General features: G+C 43.0%; 2 protein-coding genes across 13 annotated transcripts in view; one reads left to right on the top strand and one right to left on the bottom strand.

Annotated features, from left to right (window-relative positions):
* Positions 1 to 17,552, top strand: part of LOC145963440 (CUGBP Elav-like family member 4) — a 243,681-nt gene that overhangs the window by 144,340 nt on the left and 81,789 nt on the right. For 6 of the 10 annotated variants that reach the window (XM_083085397.1, XM_083085399.1, XM_083085392.1 and 3 more), the window contains exons 1-2: positions 4,692 to 5,260; positions 13,324 to 13,372. In XM_083085397.1, coding sequence (XP_082941523.1) covers positions 5,210 to 5,260; positions 13,324 to 13,372 — 100 coding nt within the window. In that variant the 5' untranslated portion in view covers positions 4,692 to 5,209. Of the gene's footprint in view, positions 1 to 4,691; positions 5,261 to 13,323; positions 13,373 to 17,552 lie in introns of those variants that run through there. The other 4 variants (XM_083085398.1, XM_083085393.1, XM_083085390.1 and 1 more) reach the window with 3 other exon arrangements.
* The window catches only part of LOC145963447 (uncharacterized), a 443,557-nt gene that overhangs the window by 396,190 nt on the left and 29,815 nt on the right, over positions 1 to 17,552 (bottom strand). Inside the window, exon 2 of one of the 3 annotated variants that reach the window (XM_083085411.1) lies at positions 17,012 to 17,236. The exons of the other annotated variants lie outside the window; for them this stretch is intronic. The gene's annotated coding sequence lies outside the window, so the exon portion shown is untranslated. The remainder of the gene's footprint in view (positions 1 to 17,011; positions 17,237 to 17,552) is intronic. 3 annotated transcript variants of the gene reach the window in all.

Raw genomic sequence — 17,552 nt, 5'->3', positions numbered from 1 at the left:
TGCTATCTAGTAATTTTCCTCCTTCCCCTATATTGAAACGCGGCATCATGACTGCACGCGTTTTTTCCGTACAATGAAATCAATTGCTATAATAATCATCGTTTTATCTTGTGAATTATCGATAAATTTCTTCTGATTATTTCCATTAAATATTTTCATCATTTCATATAATTTTTCATCTAATGTATTAATCAAAATTTTATTTAATAAATATTGGCTTCTTTACGCTCATATTGCTCATAGGCCGCTAATTTTATGAATTATTATGTAAATGTTTGCATGTACATAACTATATTTTCTCATATTTTTGTCGTTATTGTGGAGAGAGATCAACATCCATATTGCTTAAAAATTATTATTAGCTTAAATTAGCTCGATATTAATAAAGTTATTATTAATTAATATTTGTTATAATACCAGTGATCTTCATTTAAGGACAAAAAATTGTTTTGAAATTTAATATCAATAGATGAGTTTCAAGATGCAAGCAAAATCATACATGTGTTCATCTATACTTTTTATCTCTCCGAGAAATAACGCAGATGGCACGATTCTTTTTCTTTTTCTTTTTTGTTCTCTCTTTGTCTCTTTCTTTAGCTATCAAAATAACTAGCTGATTGCGTGTGCCTGCTCGAGCATAAGAGCTCAAGCGCAACGCTGATGCCATCGGTAACCCTCCTAAAACTCGGTCGCTTTTTCATTTCTTACGCAAGACCGATCAATCATGAAACAATCTACTTTTGTATAATCCTTCTTGATTATACAAAGGTCGAAAGTATTTGCATGCGCATTTAACTTGCTAGAAGCTGCTTTTTTTCTGTTACATAATAGCAACGAAACTATAAAAAACCGTTATTAAACCGATAAATCCGAAGCTTACTCTGCGATTAGATAGATCAAAAAGCGAGAACGAAAATATCGTGACAAAAAATAATATAAAGTAGAACGCAAACGAGGCTTCTCCACAATGAACGAAAGGAAAAATCATTTGGCAAAGAAGGAGAATAAAAATCGGCAAGTAAAGAGGAAAGGTAATATGGAGAATGTTGAAGAGTCACGGAGCGAGAAAAGGTTTTCGTAAAGGGAATATGGGTTGCGAGTTAGAAAGGGTCGCTAATCGCGAACTTGGATACCGGCCTTTTCCGCGGGTTGCCATGGGGAGGATTGCCCTGGCGTCCATCCGATCGCATCTCTCCATCCTGGCCCGTACCTTCTTTATAAACGTATATCGCGTATGAATAATATCATCGATCCGAACATACGTATCGCGATGATATCGCTCGTGATCAGATTTCATCGTATTCTCGAGAGAGCCTTGTTTCAACCTCCGCGATATCAATATCACCCTTGAGGACATTAAAATCTACTTGCATCGCATTCGTATCTCCGCATTATTATCTTTTATTACTATTTTGTGTAATATATATAATTGTTTCGTGACGAAATCACGCCCACGTTAAAGACGAACAGCACGTATCGGTCATCGGAGAATTTCGAAAATATTGCATCAGGCGCGTTATCTGTCCAAGATGTGCATGTGACGTGAGGACTATCAAAAGAGATATGGAAATAGGATGGAGAGCCGAAGTCATCGCGCCACGTATGAATTTGATGGAAGATGAGTGGACGTCTCGTCGTAAATAGTCAAGGATCATCCGTAAATTATGGAAGATCGATCGACTTCGAATTGCCGACATCAGATGACGTAATGGATCGCGTGCGATTATGTCACGAGATTTCACTGAATTAATGCGAAAATATGCACGGCATCTATGAATATTGATTATGCTAACGAATAAAGTGAATATTAGATTACGAAAACTAGATCTACATCGACATAAACGATCGTTTATCCTTTCAATTTATTTTTTTATGCCAGGTAAACATTTCTTAATTAAGGAAGAAGGAATGATAGTTTTCGATTGCAGACACATGAAATTTGCAAATATCTATCTAAGTTATCTATCTAAATTATTCGTAGCTGTCCCTAACTAAAATTTCTATTAAGATGACACACGAACATATTCAGATATAAAGAAGTCGATATCTCTGCGAATATGTAACACGTCTATCGAAAGATCATTCGTCTTGCGTGGAGCACATCACGAATTCATGGAATCAATCTTGCCACAATAGCAGACGTAAAAGTGATCGCAAAGCATTGCGCGGATGCAGGAATGTCGGAACAGGCGAATCAAACGGTGAAACTTTTTTTTCTCTCGCGCTTCACGGCCCACGAACTTTTCGCCATTTTCGCACGAGATTGATCGCGTAATCCATAACATCCGGGCTCCCGCACTTTCCATATCGACGTTCGAGTTTCGAAGTCTTTCCCAGACCTCATCGTCCTGAGGCAAAGTTCGCCGAAGTCATCAAAAAGCAACGCGGCCTGGTTCGTTGGAGTTTTCCTTACGAACTTTCACTTGCTTCCTTTCCTCGCGCGTCCATCTTCACCCTTCGCCGCTAGGTAAATACTTCGGCCTAGTCAGCAGCTCTGCGGAGCATGCTGCGTCTTGCAGCTCTTGCTTTATCCTCTTAGTAACGGGCACGATTTAACTTTTTCAACAATGAATATGATGTAATTTCGAATTAGATATAATGCAATTCCGACGAGAAAAATTACGTAATAATATTATACGTAATAATATCAAATTATTAATCGAATAAATTTAATGCAGATTGAAACAATTGAAAGTTACATAGATATTTTAATTAATTTTTATTATAAATAAAGACAGGATTTATTTTTTAACTAGACTTTCTTAATATGTATATAAAGACTATGATATAAATATCATGCAAGATAATTAATCAAAGTTGATGAAATATGATAAATTATGGTATTCTCATAATTAGATATTTGACTAAACAATCTAATAGTATATAACAGTAGTAAAAGCTCGTTCTCTGATTGGTGCAACGTATATTTCAATAATACTGTCACTAACGATAAGAATGAAACACAGTCTCCGTAAAGTAGATCGCGCATTAAACGGCCGACCGATGACCGCTCTCGTCTATTACCGCTCGCTTACCTACTACGGCGAATAATTCGAGAGAGACAGATCTTTCGCACGATATACCCCGCTACGACCGTACTTCGTTAAAGCCAAGCCCGTAGCCGACGATCATTCGTCGTCGCATCTCGTCCCCACAGAAGCAGAAGCGGTCGAGCCACTATCCAAATCCGCCATTATCGGAACTCTTGCCGCCTCGGTAGGTACCTACTCGTGAAATCGTTGATGGTGAAAGAAGAAAAAGGTAGATAAAAAGAGGAGAAAGGAAAACACACGTGAACTAGGTAGGGAAAGGATAGAGACGGAAAAAGAGAGACAGAGAGAGACAGAGAGAGAGAGAGAGAGATGATCGGCAGATGGGAGAGAAAGACAGATATAGAAACGGCCGTAACGTCGGAAGAGCCAGCAGCAATTTCCGGTGGCTTTTGTGCGCCCTTTAAAAACGCGAACTGCGGATGATGCCAGTAGGAAGTAGGGAGGAGGGGAGGGGTATGACGAGAGAGGGCTCGGCAGAGAGTTTCGCGAATGTACGTACGAGTGGTCCTTCTGGACCAACAAATCCCCGGAACGAAAGGAGGGAGCAAAGTCGAGAGGTTAACTGCGGGTCCTTTCGCGTTCTTCCTCTCTATTCGCGTGCTTTATTTTGCCTCCTTTCGAGCGATGTGTTCGGATCCGAAATGCATCTCCTTACGCTTAAGCACTCGGCAAGATAAATTTTCGCATGAATAGCGGAATTAAGCCGGATCTCTCATACGTCGCTTACAGACATTTCATCCGGCTCCATCAAGCGGTGATTCTCCCTTCGCGAGAGATAATGTTCGATGGTGACCTAATTTCATCGCGTGAGGGACGCACCGCACAATATCGCGAATACGATTGCGAATTGTAATTTTGTTATTCGTATTTTATTTTTTTTTTCTAATATAATTCGTTGTGTTCACGGCACGAATAAAATACAAGATACGATATCGTATTCATTACATTAATAGATATTGCCTCATCTTATCTCGTGAAAAAAAAAAACCTAAGTCTCGGAGGACATTTCCGATTGCGGCTTCGACCTAGAATAGATCTCCGCCTACTGCCTTTCCAAGGATGCGAAAAACGTAAGCGTATACGCACATACACACATCCTTTCCAGAATAGAATCCCGGTCCTTAGTTCCAAAGTCCCAGCTTCTCTCCTCCCGCGTGTCCTGGTTTTCTTTTCTTTTTTTCCTTCAGGGACTACAAGCACGGGGGTCCTAAAAACGCACGCGCGCTCGTTTGATTGGCCGAATGTTATGGAGTTTCACCGATATAGAAGGATAGAAAAGGATGCCGAGAAAAAGACTACGATACCACGAGAGCCAAGAGAGATCGACGAGGAAATACGTAAAGCAGAAGAGAGATAAAGAGATAGGCAGAGTGAAAGAGAGAGAAGCGTATATCGGCTGCTTCGAGGGTGCGTGGGCTTTCTCGCAAAGGGTGCGTAGCGTTCGGAGAGGGGGACGCACGTAGGGGATAAGAGGGAGACTTACGAAGGGTAGCAGGGAGGCGAAAGAGGGGAGCGGGGACAGACGAGGACAGAGGTGGAGGAGGAGGAGGTGGAGGAGGAGGAGGAGAAAGGGGATAGTGGTCGAGAGGGTGGGTAGTGGGGGATGAAAGGGAGAAAACTAGAGGGTGCGTGTAGGCCTGGGGAATCAGTCGCGGGCGAGCTGCGTTCGGGGTTTTATCTATAGCTCTTGTCCTCTCTGTCCCTTTCGCTCTTGTTGTCGCGCTCACTCGTGCTTCTCTCTCTCTCCGCACGCACACGCGTGATCGAATCCCATAGATACTCGCGTATCTACGTATCAGCGAGACGTGATATCCGAAGCAATCGCTTGCGCTCAATGGAAAGAAAGAGGAGAAGAGATAAAGGACGAGAGAAAACTTAGACATCTAAGCTAGAACTTATTCTGTGTGTCGAATTACTGATGATAACGCGATCCATCGCGATACTGATCCGGATCTCTCACATGACGCGAGACACAACGTGTGCTACATCAACAATTTCGCGCAAATTATTCGTTACGCGTTGTGACAACTCGTGACGCGCGTCGACTTACGGTCGACCTTATTGTGCGTTCGCGAAGGGAGTACAAGTTTCGTTGGAAAAGTTCGCGGGTCGTGTTCCCGCCAGTACCACGATCATCCACTTTCGATTGTTCACCAATGGTTCATATCCTGGAAGTGGTATCGTCGCGTCGGAACGACCTGCAAATGGTGAGTGCGCTTGCGCGAATAGTTTTAAATTTCTCCAACCACACTACTGCTCCTCTCTCCTAACGACGGAGGAGGAAGGCGTCTCTGACGCACGTGTCATTCGAACGAAGACGCGAAACATACATATGAAACATTTGTCACGTCATACATCACGAAGAAAACGCCCGCCGTCCTCCGAATCGATCGATCGACGCGGATCACGAGATGGAATTAGGCCCCGCGGATTTCTTCTCGAGCCCTCATGCGGTCGCTCGTGATGCGCGCATCAGGATTCAAGTCACGTAGCCGCTTTCGACGTACACGACTCGACGTATGCGGAAATGCTGCACGGTGAGATCGTAAAAGCGAGACGTCCTCCTCTCCCGAGAAGAGGAACGACGTCGTGGAAGACGTCGTCTTGACGGGCACGCGTGAAAATGCATATGATTCCCGCGAGTTTACGACCGGCTGTCGATTTCCATGGATTCCATCCCTCTCGCTCCCCGCCTTCTCTTTTTCTCGTTGGTGCCTTATCGCGGCCCTTTCGCATCGTAAAAGAGATCCACCCTGGTATGTTTACGCGTGACTATTTCTGACAGCCTGCGCGCGCAGACGTGGATGTAACGGACGCGTATCTACCCATATGTCGCGCAGCAGCTTCTGCATGCGTAACGTTTACAATAACACCCTCGTCGCGCCAGTTCCCCTGCGGTTCTCCTCTTCGCCGTCCCTTTGCATACGTTAGCGGTAACACGCGAGCACGACATACGCGCAAATCGCGCGCGCGCGCGCACGCACGAAGATACAAGAGCAGCTGTTTCGATGCCGCGGGCGTGCTGCGTTCGGTCATTCAGCGGTTTGAGGGAGAAATTGCCACGCGTTTAAGTCTAATTAATCGCGGGAACTTTATATTTTATAGCAGGAAGTTATCTTAAATATTACGACAAACGTTCTTTCAAATAATATCGATCCTCTTTAAGCTTTAGAGAAATGAATTAAATAAATTCGTTGATACGTGAAATATATTCCGCGTGCATTAATTACTGTATTATAAAAAAAAGCAATGGTTTACACGAGATTCGTTTCGACTATCGTACGCGAAAGAAGCTAGGATCACCTGTTAGGAAAGTGATTCGTCAGTCAATGCGAAATATTTCAAGTTCCGGCGTTTCGTTTATTCGCGATCGGAGATTTCATCATTTCTCGCGCACATCGCGTACATATATGTCCACGGACGCGAGAACATTACGCGATTGTATCGGAAACTCCATTGCGCGTCGAGGCACGTGACGAGTTCTCACGAGACGCCCGGGCTGGCTGTTTACGCGGAGACATGCATCAATTAATGCGACAGCACACGTGAATGTGCCGACGCATAACGCCGTTGGTAATGCGGCCTGCCACATGGCCGCACGGTGCATCAATCCTAAATCCGGATGCTGGCCCATCTCCGATAATAAACCGTCTCGTACGCGCCACCGGATGACGAATACGGACACCCGGTCCAGTGTCTGCATACGTTTTACGCGCGATTAAAATTCCTGATAGCGCGCGAATGAGACAATCGGACGGTGAGCGAAAGAATTCTCATCGGATTTGCCGATTTAATCCGTTACTCACGGTAAATGTTACAGCACTTGGATTTGATTCGGGCAAATGTGTTCATCGATCTCGAGAAAATTGGAATTTCGTTGAGATTCAACATCGAAACGTAATCTAGAGCAGAGACTCGGGCAACGTTGAGAGATTCCGTCGTGTTCATTGTTAGTTTCTGCGCAAAATTCGTGGCTCTTTTTGATCTTCTCTTCTCCGATCTGCAATTTTCGTAGATCTTGATGTTTTTTTTAAATAGTGTTTTTTGTCGCTACTCGCTCAATACGTCGATTTCTTACGCACGACGGGGGCATTTACCGAAACAGATCATGTAGAAGCAATGAAGATTTCGATGTTGTTACGACTGTAACCCGCCAAATGGGTGGCGATCGAAGCTCGAAATGGCGGTACGTGACAACGGAACCGCGTCAAAGAGCGCTGTAAACCGTCGAGGCAATCACATCCCGCCTCGCGATTTTCCAAACGTTTGTCGAGCCGACTGCCACATCCAACGCCCGGGCTCGCTACCGCAGAGCCGTGAAATAGAGAGGCATATAACGTTTGACATTTAATGCGCGCCGAAGCATTGGCTTAGATTACAATCGACGAACAGCGATTGGCCCCGAAGAGGAGGGGCGCGAAAGCTCACTCGACTCGAATGCTCTTTCGATTGAGGGGGTAGAAGGGGGTTATAGTAGTCGACGCTCAAATATTTGTAGAGCGTTAGGGAAAAAAACTGATGGAGCCGAATAAAAAAAAAGAAAAAAAGAGAAATTGAATAGGCGGGAAAGCGAATGCTTTATACTTCGTACAGGTACGGTCGTGTACAAAAATGCGCCCACCGAACCCGTACATCAGAGTATGGTTACGAAACGGGCAAAAAGCGCAAATTCCCGTTTCGAGAGAATAGGTTGCTTTGCCGCATCGTATCGTAACCCAGCAACACGCAGTAAAGAGATATAGGATAGCGATACGGCAATCGTTCGATTTTTCTACTTGCGCGTCTGAATTTTAGCGCGATGTCCCGGAAAAACACACACCGACACGACTATCATGGAATTGGTTTTCTAAACTCGCGTTTTTATTTAGCGAACACGGCGCAAACGCGATCATCCGCGCTCAAAGTCCAAAATGAAAATGTTACATGTATTCCTGTTAGAGTTCAAAAATTCTGCGTTCTTTTAAAACCTATTTGCGTGTAAAGATATCGGCACATGCACAATACTGTACATGCAAAATTGTGATCAAAGTATTTTTATGCTTCCCTTCAGAAATCGAATATAAATGTAAATGAATAGAATATCATTTAAATGCAATTTAAATATATAATATAATAAAAGTATCATTCTTAAATTATTTTTCATTGCAAAGATTTAGAGTTTGTTGTTTTCCTTGAATTTATCATTCTTGCAAAATATACTTATAAATGATTTGTAAATAAAAAAAGATAGACTTTTGCTTTATATAACGAGTTATATTTTTTAATTTATAATTATTATTATTAATTTTATATATTACTTGTCATGGTGTGTGTTGTGTGTTGTGTCTGTCAAGAATTCCGAGTTCAGAAAATATCTTGATAATCTTTCATTAAAGTTTAATTATTATTCTTACAATATATGATCTCTTATTCGACTTTAAATCATTTCAATTTAAATCTCAAGATCTATGATAACAATAGACACGTATATATGTGTTTTTTAGAGAGCTATTTTCAATAAGCTTATCTATTTCAATTCTGTTGCTGATAGATGATCATATCCGCGTTAGTTGGAACGTATGACCCGCGTACGTTCATCACCTTTATATGGCATGACGTTCAATCACGCGGCACTCTGCTCCTGACAATAAAACACGGATTCTATTTATAATCACGAAACTGGCGAATCGGCAGGTGCTGAGGACGCAGGTGCGCATTTATTCGATTCTGCAGTGAATCGCAATCTGTGGACTTGAATTGCGAGTTATCACTCGGCCGGAGACGCATTGTTTAACCGCGTCAAAAAATGACGCGGATAACGCGTTAAGCGCGCGCGATACTGCCAACAAATTCGCTCGGGATTTGGACGAAACACAGCACGAGTCGAACAATGGGATGGCGGCTCTCGCGATCGGTCGATTCAAAGAAATGCACGGGCTCTTTCAAAGGGCCACCAACGCACAAACGGAACGTCAAAATATCAATTGTCGAAGCGGCGGAATTAATTACGGGTTGCAATTAATTTGCCAATTAGATCTCGACTGGGATCCATTTAGATGTAATCTGCTTGCTGGCAGCTCATCCTCTTTCCGCGTTCCCTTCACTTTGGCATCTCCCACGCAGCATCCGATGCGAATACACAGAGAGCTGGCATTCGCTCCGAAGCAGTCGACAAATTAGCCGTATTAACGGATACGACCGCGAACGCAGATTTCGCACAGTTTAGCATGCAGTTCTCCGCTTGATACCCACGCGAAGGATTATTCAAGTTAACTCGAGCCAGACACTCGCGAGCGCACCCGTAGCAATTAGAATAACTGAATTATGTAACGAAAATGTCGAGAGAGAGAGAGAGAGAGAGAGCTTGTAGCCGCTTAACCACATCTTCAGCACGCTTTGACGTCTTCGTGCTTGGTTGATGCAATCATCCGCAATAATATGCGAACGACCAGTTGCGAATTTCAAAATTTATACAATGATAGGTACTTTTCTCAAAAAATTAAAATATCTAAATACTTCAGATTGGGCTTGATGATTAGTGATACTAAAGCATCATTTTTTTCGAGAAAAAGGATAAAGCTTATAAATAAATAAATTTCTCGCGCAAGAGAGATTCGCGAAAATCTATGATCCGTTATACGATCACAATTGGTATTAACTTGCCCAAGGGTAATCAAGTAATGAATACATCGCCGGTAAAGACCATACGTATATAAATCATGCCGGCGGAGAGGATACAGGGCGAGCCCTTATCTCCAATCAGTACATTGATTGCACGCAGGCGGGTCAAATACCGGCAGCGCCACTCGGCAGCTCGGCAGCCTGGCATGATAGCTTATTCAATTTCCGAAACGGCATTCACCATTCAATTCGGCGGTTATCAGCCTGTGCCCATCCTCTATCTGGATTTTGCCTAGCTTTCTAGAAAGCTTTGCGCGTGTAGTCATCTAGAAGAAGCGGCTCGGTTTATCAACGGATATAAATTGAGATATCAGTCAAGATTCTCAGTCCCCTTGTGCGAATTCTTGAGTCCCTCGATCGATTATGCGTCATGCGTAAACGTTAAATCGGAATCTTGGACATTATTCGATCGTACATAAAGCGATCCCGCAAAGATGTTAGAAAGAAAATACTGTAAACTAGAAAGGTGTATCTCTCCGTGTCTCGCTGGTTTAATAACGCAAAGTTCTACCGCGAACACAATGCGGCATTAACATTCGGCGCATTTGCCACGCGCGTGGCTATCATTCAACATCTACCGTTAGCGAGCACTTTCTCGCAGTGTACATAGATAATCGAGCTTAATTAATTGCTCGTGATGCGCGCTCGGGCTCAGCAAACACATTTACTTATTACCATCCATCTTGAGCGCTACCTCTCAAGGGGATCGATTTTCCAAGTGCACGCGGCTGATGACACAAATTGCCAAAGGGTCGACGCTCGATCGTAATGCGATCGTTAAATAGAGGCGCGGCTTTTTCTCCGTCTCTCTCTCTCATCTCATTCTTTCTCTTTCTTTCTTCTTTCGACGAAAGCATAATGACGTTTCACTGAAAATGTACTTAATTATCCAGCTTCCTTCAGCGTCCCAAAAAGTATCAAAGTTAATCGCGAACCCAAAACGACTTTTATGCATGAGCTAGCCTGAAACTATCTACCTTCGTCCATCCGTTTTGCATATAATGCGTGCGGCACGTGCAATGTTCCTCTCTGCGCGTGTTAACTTTAATCTAAAATTCCTTTGCGAGAGATAACGCGCGTCAACGTATTCAACAAGCGTCGCTGCCAATTAGTACGCAGAAAGCATCAACTTTCAATTTTAATAACTCTCGCAACATCCATCCCGTCCTCTCTCGTATTTGACATTTTGATGAACATGTAGAATTTATTTTTTAATAATGTAATACACGTTTCAAAATAATTAAATTAACGTATATATCGAAAATACGATGGCCTGCGATACTATGCTCACTACTAATTGACATGGTCTCACCGCTTTAATTGACTAACTATGATTACCGGACGTAACAACTTGGTTGCGCGATAGTTAATAGTTGGCCATGTTAATCGCTACGTCCGACCACCGAAGCACGGTCTGTCTGAGCGGAAATCTCATTCACCTGATCGTTATTGACTGGTACAGATCCCTCGGGTCGTAAGTGACATTTACACGATGCATTCAGCGTTAAACTCGTCCGGAGAGACAAGGCGGAGAAACGGAGCGTCGTATCTCAGTTCCGGTATCTATACGGAAGCCGGGTACCCCTGACAACAGAGCAACAACAAACGCCTAATGGCCAGTTCTCGACTCAAAGTTTAATTTCCTGACCAGCGGACAGTGCTTAAAGTGACCTTCCCTCTCTCTCATTCTCTCTCTTTCTCTCTCTCTTTAACTCGATCTTCGTCTCCCTCTTTCTCTCTTTCCTCCCTCGCTATCTTGCTTGTCGCAACCGTTTTCTCTCCTTCCGTCCCTTGCGCATGCCGGTCTCGGGAATCGCGACCGGATGTACAGCCGCCGCTATGAAATATTAAAGAGTTAATGGCGACCCTCCACATGGAATCGCGAGTAATTACCGCCTGGCAGTCGCATATCGTCGGATTAATCGATAGTGTGGAGTTTGATCCCTCGAGACGCTGTTAATTGCTTCTATGTTCGAGAGACGTGCAATCTCTCGCGTTTTTCCGTTCCTTCGTGACACGAACGCGATGACGCGTTGAAAATTTTCCTTCTACAGCGCGATGTGTGTATAGACCGCGATGATACGATTGTGCTATATCGATCTCGAAGAAGAGAACTCCATGAACCCGGAACACCCATGCTCGCTTGCGTATTGACGTATATACATCTCGTGTAATGTCTGCGTGATCGTGGCACTGACCCCGACCGTAACGTCATTCCTCTTTATACCCGACATGCATACGCGTAGAAAAAGTTTCGGAATTGTTGATGGATTGTATTTACCCACCGTGCATGTGCATCTTTCCCTCGTGATTCTTATGAAAGCGCACGTAACAAAAAAAAAAAAAAAGAAAAAATGAGACAGTTGACAGATAATCGTAATTGTATCCAATTGTATATATACATTCACGTTAAAAATCAGATCAGTTTATATATCTTATCGCATATCATTTTTTTTTCTTTTTTGCATTCTGATCAGTTATACGCAAAATTATATGTGTCTATTCATTCTACTATAAAATATATATAAATTATAAAAAATATGTTGATACAGATGCAATATATTATAAGTGTTCTCTTTTGTTCTTTTTAAACCAACTATTCTAATGTATGTATATCTCATTTCTTTTAATATCATTACGATACCGTAAATATACGAATTATAAATATTCAAATGTGAAATCGTGTCACCGATAAACCGTCTTGTATCCTCTCTTTGCGGCTAGTGATTCTCGGAAGAAAATTGGTCAGAGAGAAAGGACATGCAAGGCCAGCAGTAGGATAATGCTACTGTTGGAAACGTCATTCGCGCCAACGGTGACACGGTGGAAGTGAAGGAAAGAGAATGGGCGCATTGTGACGAAGAGTTTCAAGACCGAGTGAGGTCGATGGAAGAAAGCAGAGTGCGAGGGGCAAGAGGATGGAAGCTAGGTCCTAGGATCGAAGTACGGTCCTGTGTCCCCCGCGTCATGAATCATGCATCCTCATCCCCCAGGAGTGAACTGGAACGCGCTGCGGCGGTGCGACCCGTCCGAGAAATAAACAATGTTATTTGTTCGTTGGGATCCCGACCCATCCACAGCGGTCCAAAGGACCTCTACTAGGACTGTGGCGGAAGGACGGGTGGAGAGTCCCGTGCTTTCGTAACCCACAATCCTGGGATGAGAGCCGTCCAAGCCTCTCTCCTCTTTACTTGGTCCTTCCTCGAGCGAGCTTCTGTCACTCGTTCCATCTCTGTTCCCTCCTGCGCGTTCTACTCGCGAGCCCACGCGTACTGCGACAACCAGGACTGTCAACGGCAGAGGAAACTCTCGCAACCACTGATGGTGTTTGAACGGGACCGAAGTGACACGAAGGACGAACGCATACATGTCGGACAAATAATACGATACTTCCGCTTTCTCGGCAAACTGTATATTTTTGTCCCCCGCACTAGTTTTAGCGCGTTCGTCCTCACTTTCGTTCTTCACACCTCATATTTTACTTTCGTTCTGTCAGAATAAAATAAAAGCAGAAAAAATAGAAAGTATATAACTAAATGTAAATATAAAAAATATTGAAGAATTCTTTCGTAACATCGACTAATATGTCGCGTCTTCATTTCTGTTTCAGATGAACCGTCCTATTCAAGTGAAGCCAGCGGACAGTGAAAACCGCGGAGGTGAGAACAAGCAATCGATCCAATATGTCTCGAGATTGGAAAATTATGTCGCTAATCGTATTATAATGAAGAAAATTTTCATATTAAAAATTCTATATTTTATTAAATTTAACTAAGCAATTACTGAAAATAATCGTAACACTTCAAAGCAATATTTCAATTTTTTTTTTACTATCTACAATATTTCCATTTCTACACCATACAAGCAAAAAGACTCGCGACACTAAAAAATCGAAACTGCACTTTTAACATTTAAAAAATTCATGAATAATAACAAATTAAATTATTATGCGAACAAACAGAGATTCGACCTATAATGAATCAACTAGAAATTAATTTTATTCTATACTGTAAACATATCTTTTATCTGGTAACTATGAAGAAAATAATTTTATTCTGCGCAATATGTACTCGATGCCTTTAACAACGTTTTATATCAATCGCGTACAATCGTGTACTATGTAATAAACTACAGATAATTCGCTGTAATACTGACTCGCGATAACACGTTCGTCGTATAAAATTCATGCTCGTGCCGGTGGCGCGATAGACTCTACGATAATAAAAAATGTACCATCCATCGAGTCGTGCTGATATTCATCGGCTCGTTCCCTCTTCCTTCTTCTCTCTCTTTCTCTCTCGCTCCCTTCAGAGAGAATTGTCGCGCGCGACTCTTCGCGCTCACGTATCTTTCCCGTACACACTATATCCCCTTTTGCCGGAGACCAATTTTATTAATTACGTGAAATTTTACAGCTGGCGATGATACGCGGTCGTCATGTTGACATTCGCTTATCGCCACGGTAGCCGCGGGTCATAAATTTCGCGTCACGGTAGAATAACGGGGCCCGCATATGTATGACGAGACTTTAGATAATCGAGAGACAAATTGTCGATCGACTATCGTTTTTAATGAGTCGCTTGTGTTATCGTGCGCGCGCGCGCGTGCGTGTGTACCACCTACGCATCTCGCTTCGTATTTCCCCCCGCTTGTATGATAGTGAGCGCGTCGTAATCCCGTCGATCTATCCCATTTCGTCGGTGTTATTATTTGAAAAAAAAAACACGCTCTCTTTCCAAACGATGCGACGCGAACGTTATAAAATTGTATCTCTTGCAAAAATCTGACGCTTTTTCCGTCTTTCACTCGCTCGTTCGCTCATTCGCTCGATTCGACCCGATGCGTTAATTTCTATAAAGCACCTCGGCAAATATCGGCTTGTACCATCGGAGCCACGATTTAATTAAAAATATAGTATTTATCTTTAGAGGCGGGTCGTAACCGATCGATACCGTTCCATCCGTTCTACGAGCCGCCATCGTCGAAGCTGCCGGCGTCGCTTCCGATGCATGTAAATAGCAGTAGAGCTCGTCCGGGAATTCCCGAAGGCTAAGAGCCGTTGGGGCCCCCTTCGTTACCATTCGCAAAGTCCTCGCCACATCGGGGACAGCGTTCCCGGTGAGCCGGCAACTACTCCGAAGTCCTTTGGATAGTCCTTCGTTTCGACGAAGGTGACCAGGACTCTGGAGTAAGGAGCGTCCTGAGATAAAGGAAGAGAATGGGGGTACACACATCTAGAAGCGGACAAGAGAGATAAGGAAAGAAAGAGAATGAGAGAGATAGCGAGAGACATACATAGAAACGGGAAGGAAGAGATCGAGGGAGATGCGAAGAGCGGCGTTAGACCGGGATGCGCGGAAGAAGGTACCTACGAGGTACGAGGGCGACAGAGGAGAGCAGATGAGGGGGATCGTAATTCATATGCTAATCTGGAGGAGATGCCATTGTAATCTCCGGTCGCCTGCCTCCGTGTGGCCCCACAAAGCCTCGGCTTGACGCGGATGCAGGAGTGATCCTGAGCGAGGCGCCGCTGCCGCTTCTGCGGCGCAATATATATCTATGTAGACGCTGTATCCACGTACTCGCAGAGTTCAATCAGGGGGTTACTGAACTTCGGCAACATCGTCGTCGAGCCTCCATCCTCATCGACATCGTCGTATCTATCCTTCGCCACGTACGGTCGCTGCGTACAAGATAGTTTCCACTTTATCTCGCGTCTCTCTCTCCCTCTCTTTTTCTCTCTCTCTCTCTGTCCCCCCTTTAGTCTACCTTAACAACTATCCCGACGCGATCTTTATGATCCTTCGCAACTGTTGACATGACCCTCATCGGGTTATTCAGCGTGAAACAGATGTTGATGACATCATGTAATTCGTTGGGATAACGCTCGGATTATGGCCAATGTTAAGTCGTGTAATTACAAGTCCGATATTGTACGTAATCTACTTTAAGATGTCAAGACCGACACCTATCATCCGGGAAACGTCGATATTTATCGGAGTTAAATTATTTTGTAGATAGTAAATCATTATATTTTACTAATCTCGCGCATCTCGCGATTTCATTAATAATATTATAATTTTATTATTAATTAATATGTGCAGTAGAATCATTACATTCATCTAAGTCATTGCTGAATATCTCTTTAGGAGTAATTTTATTTTAAAATCCATATATATATATATATATATATATATATATATATATATATAAATTCTTTCTCGTTTGCGCATAAATAAATTTAAAAAATTTAAATTTAATTTAAAAATAAATATGCAATAGCTACACATTAAGTTGCTACAAGTAGATCGAACATGTCATTAATCATTGTTTTGTCGATTTTAATTATCATGTGAAAACTATCGTGTTTTAGCCAGGAAAAATCGATTATTTTCCTTGAAATATGTCTCTATGAAAGAGTGGGAACAAAGAAAAGAACACGCGCTCCATCACTTAGTATGCATAAAATAGCAATTTAAGATAGCGGTGCCTATAACCACTCCTCACTTTCAGCCATCGAGAACGGTTTCATTGTTTCATTTCAAGGCACTCGTTTCAAGGCCTTTTTCCGCGTTAATGACTAGCCTTTACGCCTGCATTTCGCAGTCCCTGTGCGGTTTAATTACATCATTTTATAGATTCCTTCTACAACGACTAGCAGACAGGCGATGGCTCGGCAAAGTAACATCCTATTAGTGGTACAAAAGATAAATCAGGCTTTAATTGCGAGACGTTGCGGCGCTAAAACGCTCGGAAATGGCGTCCGCAACTTGTTTCATAGTATCGCTTCCTCGTATCGCGCGCTTCAAGACTTATACAGATATCGTAAAATATTTGTACAATAAATTAGTCTGGTAAACCAATAAAAACAATCTAAAGAATACTTTAAACCGAATTTCACTCTATTTCGAATTTTCTAATGTTTATAAATTTATAAATCTGTTATAAACCATTTCCCACGATATTCGGCTCAATCTTACATTTGCAAACGTAACAAGAACTACGCGTTTATCCTTTTCGATTCTTATCGCGGTAATGTATCATCCGAGATACGTTCACTTCGAACGGAACTCACCAGAAGCTAGTTGTACAGAGATCCGAATGAAACCCCTTCTCGAAACATTTTTCACGCACGTCGATGGCAAGACCTCGCGCGCGCGATAGTAGCGTCGAAGCAGCCGGAATTAAGTTTACAACGACGAGAACAGATTTGAGAAATGCGTATCTCGCGCGGAAGTTGGCCCGCCGACTCAGGGGTGGCCGAAGTTTCTACGACTGGATAAGGGTGGGTGCCATACCGGAGCTAGTTGAGCAAGTAGATAAGTTTCGATCCCTTGGCGAGCCACCTTTCTCCCACCGCCATCACTCGACCTGCTACTACCTCTTCTTCGTCGTAGATAAACGTATCCCGGAATATCGGGTTGGGAGGCCCACGGAGCCGTCTTCTTCTCGCGTCGCTGCCAAGTTCGGCTCCGCTAACGTGACGTGGACTGGTCCCGTCTTAAATCCATCCCAGAGAAATCCTGGATTATAAGAATCCGTCTCTGTATTTCTTCTTACCGAGTAAAACGACGGATGATGGTACCGCCGTCGTAGAAGCAAGCGCGAAGTTACTCGCTGGATTTGTAACTGCAGTTTCATTTTATGAAGCGCCGGATTATTCGCGAAGTTACTTTAGTTGCGCGGAATACGACGGAGAAACATGAAAATTACAAATGCACTTGTAAAACAACTTGTTTAATGTAATATTTACTTGGAGAAATTCTGTAGAAGAGGATTTATTTTTTAATGTCGTCTTTAATTTCATGTTATTGATTGAATCTAATTATGTAATTAAGT

The sequence above is a fragment of the Camponotus vicinus genome, unplaced genomic scaffold (assembly GCF_025532165.1).
Source record: "Camponotus vicinus isolate PSW18456_S1 unplaced genomic scaffold, iyCamVici1.0 SCAF_12, whole genome shotgun sequence".
NCBI classification, from domain to species: Eukaryota; Metazoa; Arthropoda; class Insecta; order Hymenoptera; family Formicidae; genus Camponotus; species Camponotus vicinus.
The sequence above is the reverse complement of the archived record's forward strand: the minus strand, read 5'-3'. Positions and strand labels throughout refer to the sequence as shown.